This window comes from Onychostoma macrolepis, chromosome 10, assembly GCF_012432095.1.
Source record: "Onychostoma macrolepis isolate SWU-2019 chromosome 10, ASM1243209v1, whole genome shotgun sequence".
NCBI classification, from domain to species: Eukaryota; Metazoa; Chordata; class Actinopteri; order Cypriniformes; family Cyprinidae; genus Onychostoma; species Onychostoma macrolepis.
This window is the reverse complement of record NC_081164.1, coordinates 15,382,795-15,388,794: the sequence shown is the minus strand read 5'-3', so window position 1 is coordinate 15,388,794 and position 6,000 is coordinate 15,382,795. Positions and strand designations below refer to the sequence as shown.

The 6,000-nt window shown below is 35.3% G+C and overlaps 1 protein-coding gene across 2 annotated transcripts in view; it reads left to right on the top strand.

Moving 5' to 3' along the window:
* The first annotated feature begins 993 nt into the window (after nt 1-993).
* Nucleotides 994-6,000, top strand: part of xpo7 (exportin 7) — a 40,877-nt gene continuing 35,870 nt past the window's right edge. The window contains exons 1-4 of one of the 2 annotated variants that reach the window (XM_058788599.1): nt 994-1,150; nt 4,684-4,830; nt 4,970-5,063; nt 5,152-5,318. In XM_058788599.1, the coding sequence (XP_058644582.1) occupies nt 1,133-1,150; nt 4,684-4,830; nt 4,970-5,063; nt 5,152-5,318 (426 nt within the window). In that variant the 5' untranslated portion in view covers nt 994-1,132. The remainder of the gene's footprint in view (nt 1,151-4,683; nt 4,831-4,969; nt 5,064-5,151; nt 5,319-6,000) is intronic. The other variant, XM_058788598.1, reaches the window with a different exon arrangement.

Here is a 6,000-nt window from a genome sequence, read left to right as displayed (position 1 = left end):
TAAAAGACAGACAAATTCATCCAAATAAAATAAATTGTTTTATATATTTTTTAAAAGTATCAGAAATACAAAGAAATTGTATGCAACAAACATTTACAACAGAAAAAAAAAAACATAAGCTGAAATGTGTACTCACTCTGTCTGTCTCTCTCTCTCTCTCACACACACACACACACATCTTGACATACATGCTTAGGGTAAGTAACTGTAATCCTACTGTATGTGTACAGAATGTACATTGAGTACTGCTGCTCAGTTGGCTCGTTTGGGGCAAAAATTATTTTTATTTTTGATACATTTGTATTTTTAAATGTATAAATATTTTATTTTATTAGAATGAATTTGTCTTTCATCAGATTTACCAGATGTTATAATTTCTATTTGTGCTGGTCAATTATGAACAATAGGTAAAATTGAACTGCTAGCAAAAACTTGGGTGCTGCAAATATTGGGGAGTTGCTCCTCCCCTTTGCGTGGCCCCTCCCCTAATCTCACTCCAAACTTTTGCTATAACTTGAGAGCCCTGGAAAAATGTATTATTGTTGTGGTTATTAATATGATTAAATCAGTCAGCTGCATAACAGCTAGTCATGTGATGTCAATATGGCTGCATACCTGAGGGGCAACCCACTCCATGTAAATTAAAAACACAGAAAGCAATATGTCTAGAGTCTTTATCTCCCCAAAAGTACAAAATTTTTATAAAAAAAAAAATAATAATAATAAATAAAAAACTTGTGTCTGTTTAAAACGTTCTAATTAACCTTATTACTATTTGCACGTTTGCAACAGGTGTAGCCTTCAGAGTCAGAACGGCCGCAGAAGCCTCTTTGAACAATTAATAGCATTATTTCTCAACTTCACAATAAGCACTGTCAATCACGCTTATGTATTAATAGAATGATAAATCCACGTGACCTCTAATATCTGAATTCGCAGTTTCACTTTAAGAAGCATGTAAACAAAGGCTCTTTCCGGCGTTGGTGGTCTGCCGTAACGGGATTCACGAAGCCCCGAGCGAACATCTGGCTTTATCACTACGTGCGTCAATTGCGTAAGTGTTCCCGTGATCGTGGACAGATGCGCGCATGCTCATTGTCAGGGGGAGTGAGAGGAGCATGAATGGAGCAAAATGGCGGATCATGTGCAGGTAAGTAAATGATTTTGTTTTGTTATTATTAAATTCATGAAATATGATCCACTGCAGTCAAACGATAGATACCGAGGCTTATTTCGTTGATGCGCACGTGTTTGTTATAAATGCATGCGTCGCGCGGCGGGAGAGGTTCACTCGCATGCTTTATTGGATGCGATTATCAAGTGTTGACTTGTGGCCTGTCATCATGTTGATTTTAACTCTGTGATCCAGGCTAACACACAACTCTGCAGCATGCGTGAAAGTTGTTTTGAAGCAAAATGCAAAGTATTTTATTTTAAGCAGCAGAGCTCGTTAGATCCCGAGAGATCGTTTATATTAAATTGCACGTAACTCTATAGCAACAGTGATGTTTTACGTTGTAAACAAGGCATCATCCCTCAGCCAACCGCTTGCATTGCAATAATACACTGGCCTTGTATACACAAGCGATAGTAACTCGAGCTCAGCGAGGCTTTTTCCAAGAGAAAAGCCTCTCGGTAAGCCCAAAAGCATGTTTGCATTCAGTTATCTGTCATTCTGTTATTGCTGGACGCAAATGTGTCCGGTTTCGCTGTTAGCCTGTAGCTCGCGTGCTAACTCATGAGATTCTCCCGCGCACCGCCTCGTCAAACCAAAAGCCCGACCAGAAAAGCGTTTTTCTTCAAAATTATAGAAACGATGTGTACGTTAACATCTCCTGCGAATTGTAAATAGTTAGTAGTGTTTAAAGTCATCCAAATACATATAGTTTGCATTATCTGTAGTGTTTGAGGAGAGTTGAATGACTGGATGAAGTGAAGGCAGCCAACCAGAAATGTCTTTTGTGAGCAATTTTCGCTGTATTATATGTAATATTTAATGTTTATTTTCTCTATGGAGTATTTAGAGATGTTTATTAATCGAAGTTTTAGTACATTAACTATAATGTATTTCGTTTTAATTATACTTAAAAAGACTGTCCTGATAATAATCTTGATAACTGAGGGGTTAATAAGGCCAACTTGGCAACCAAAGTAGTCTCAGGCGTAACTTGATTGATAGATAAAGTCTTTTTTATTTTCCTCATTTTCTCAGTATGGCTGTTTCCTGAAAACCACCCTAGTTGGACAGCATTTTTGGACATGACTGGTCCGTTAAACACCATACACCATGTTTTCAAACAGCCGCTGCTTGTCATCTGTCAACTTGTACACAAGCTGCTCATGACAAATGACAAGACAGGTCATATTTGAGGGCAAAGGTTAAGGAGGTCTCGGAGTTAAACACAGTGTTGAATAACTGCTTATTCCCATGAAATTTAATGAAGTGGGGGACGATGCTTTTGTTAACCTGACTCTCATGTGCACAGGCAACAGTAAACATGAGCTTTCCAGTGTTGTTGCCACGCGTCCTGTTACTCTGTAGGTGGTGAAGAAGCCACTCCATTTGCAGTAATAGATTATTAATTACCAATGGAGCAGCTCTATGTCTTAAAGGCCGTTTGTGGATCACATATTGGTAGTGTAACACTTGTTTTAGACCTAAACCAACCAAATAATGCCTCAATATATATGTGTGTTTACATAATTATCAAAGAACATGTTAGGTTGATATGACTCAGCAGTATTTCTGGCTTGTAACATTCAATTCCTTTTTTGTTTGGCAGCTTTAAACTTTTTGTTTATTGTAAAATTGTAATATAATTCAGAAGCATTTAAGTACACTTAAACATTGAATGCAGAATGTTCAAAGCATGGGGTGGTTATTAATATGTTATAGGTTGGTATGAACAGGTGGATTGATGATAGTTTTAGTAAAAACCAATGCATGGTGTTTTCATTTTAGGTTTTTCAACTTGGAGGTGTCTTATCTTTTCTGTGCAGTTACTTGCAAATACAGCCTGCGTTTTATCTTGCATTTTTTTCTTGTATGTTTAGGGGTCCTCCCTGTTCTTTTAGGATCTCTTGATTCGGTTATCAGCAGGTTGCATCAAGCATATACATACATGGACATGAGAAACCAACTTAAAGTTGGCACAAGAAAGTGTATGTTTCTAAAGTATTAAACTGTTAATTTAACATGGGATTTATTTGTTGAGTGCAATAAAAATGTAGAAATAACTCTGTAGGCTACTGAGTTCATTAGTTCAGAATTTTTTAGCATAATAAACTTGAAGTTTTTCTTTGAGGCTGTGCATTTGTTGCAGCTGCTGGTTTTCTGCTGATGCTGATTTTGTATAGTTATGCTCCACAAGGGAACAAAGAACTGTTTAGAGTCAGAGGCTTGTTGCTGCATAACACGAGTTAGCTCTTTTATTGCTCATCTATGTATTCCCAAAGTGTATCGCTGACTTTTTTCTCCAATCACCATATAGTCTTTCATGCTTGCATGAACCAGATACTCCCTCTGTGACCTAGAACAATAACTTGTGGATGTGATGTCTGTGCATTAATTTGCTTAATGGAATATTAGTGTGTAGTTTTTCATAATTCTGATGTTTGATGATGTGATTGTACAAGAAGATCCTAAAGCTCTCTGTCTTAAGACTTGTGCACATTTTGAAGTATTGCATCAGAAACAAGCAATGGAGATGCCAAATGTGTAAAAAAAAAAATCCCTTCATTCACAAAAAGGTTTTATGCGTGCTTAAGATGGTTTTTGACTTGTGCGAAAGGAAGAGGAAGTGACGATTTTGTTCTCTTTGACTCATTGGATGGGAATGGTGCTTTATTCGCTAATGTTTTATGCAATATTCCAATTTAAGATTTTTCAATTTTAAATTCTCAACTTTGGATGGAAACATAGCTAGCTAACAATATTTCAAATTACGTTATTTGTTGAGGAGTTGTGCTATTACAGGTCTAAGCAATTGGAGCAGTTTAATGACACTAAAAATGTCATGTGCTGTAACTTTTGTAAGTAAAAATTAATATCAGATTTCCATAAAACCTTGAATGCATAATTTTTTTTTTCCAGAAAATATTTGCTTTTTAAATTTTATTTTTCTTAAGGTATAAGTATTTTTATACACAAATTGTGAATTATTAATTTATAAATGTTTTTGTTGAGTTGCACCACATGACGTCTAAACTAGCCTTGTCATAAACAGGCCAAATTATTTAATATTTTAGGATACTTTATGACACTTATTGATTCAAAACCATATGACTTATGATTTGGCATACAAAAGTTTTGTTAAAGAAATTGTCAAATTTATATTTTAAAGAAATGGTTAAAGATTGTCTTTAATTACCCTGACATTTTTTTTTTATTATCCCCTAAAAAAGTATTAAAATAGATTTTAATGCAGATATTAAAAACATACTTATGTCAGAATAGTTGTATTCAGGTCGTTTTTTTTATTTAAAAAAGTAATAGATGCGGATAAATGAATGTCATTGACCACATTCATTATCTAATTTGAATATTTACACATTTCTGCAAGTAAACTTTGTTTATAAAAAATAGTTTAGGTGTGTGTAAATAGTTTAGACAGTTTTATTGGTTCAACTCACAAATATCCTCTGAATGTGTTTTCACTAAACTCATGTTGGTCTCTTTTTCAGAGCCTAGCCCAGCTAGAGATCCTGTGCAAGCAGCTATATGAGACCACAGACACCACCACACGTCTACAGGCCGAGAAAGCTCTGGTGGAGTTCACCAACAGTCCCGACTGCCTGAGTAAATGCCAGTTGTTGCTGGAAAGTGGGAGTGTAAGAATTAAACTTTTTGAGAACTGAGAAAAACAAGATATCTCGATTGATCTGACAACAGTTTTCTCGAAAATCCAAGTCCATTAGTTTGAGTTAAGCAACTATTTAACTTGACACTGTATTTGTAAAATCTTTACAGTCCTCGTACTCGCAGTTGTTGGCTGCAACGTGTCTCTCCAAGTTGGTGTCTCGAACGAGCAACCCACTTCCCCTGGAGCAGCGCATTGACATTCGTAAGTTTATCAGATCAGCCATGAGATTTAGAACCCCAAAACCCAGAAAAGACACATTTTTGAAATAAATGTCACGTTGTTTTCTCAGGAAATTATGTTCTCAATTATCTGGCGACCCGGCCAAAGCTTGCTGCCTTCGTGACACAAGCCCTGATCCAGCTCTATGCCAGAATCACCAAGCTTGGCTGGTTTGACTGTCAAAAGGAAGATTACGTCTTTAGGAATGTCATTGTCGATGTGACAAGATTTCTGCAGGTATAATACATTTTATAGCATTATTAGATAAGATAATATTGTTCAAGTTCAGAGTTATACTACTTGGAAATGTTTCTTGGTTTTTTGCTATCACATCTTTAAGGCAAGTAGGGATGCACAACGTTTTTTTTTTTTTTTTTTGCACTTAGCATGAATGTATTTAACATGCATTTAATTCAACACTTTACATAAGCATGGTTTTATAAACCATTTACACAAATGTATTGCTCATGTTTCATGAATGAGGGCAAATGTCCTCACAAAGTTCAAGTTGATTTTGAGAATTGGATCAAAAATCCAATGTTTTTTGTTTTCTCACCTCAACTTAAAGTTTCTTTTTAAATACTAGATTATTTGGTAATACTTTAAATTAGGAACTATTCACTATTAACTGGTTGCTTATTAGCATGCATATTACTAGCATATTGGCTGTTTATTAGTACTTGGAAAGCATTTATTAATGCCTTATTCTACATGACCCCATACCAAAAATCAACTTACAATTGTACAATAATAAAAAAAAATCTTACAATAATAAGCAGCAAATTAGAAGTGTATTGAGGCAAAAGTCATAGTTTATAGTGAATATGTGTTCCCTAATCTAAAGTGTTACCAAAAAGTAAACGCATCCATATAAAATTTTCCACGTTCATTTGGATTTTTTTAGGGAAACTGCAGTTGA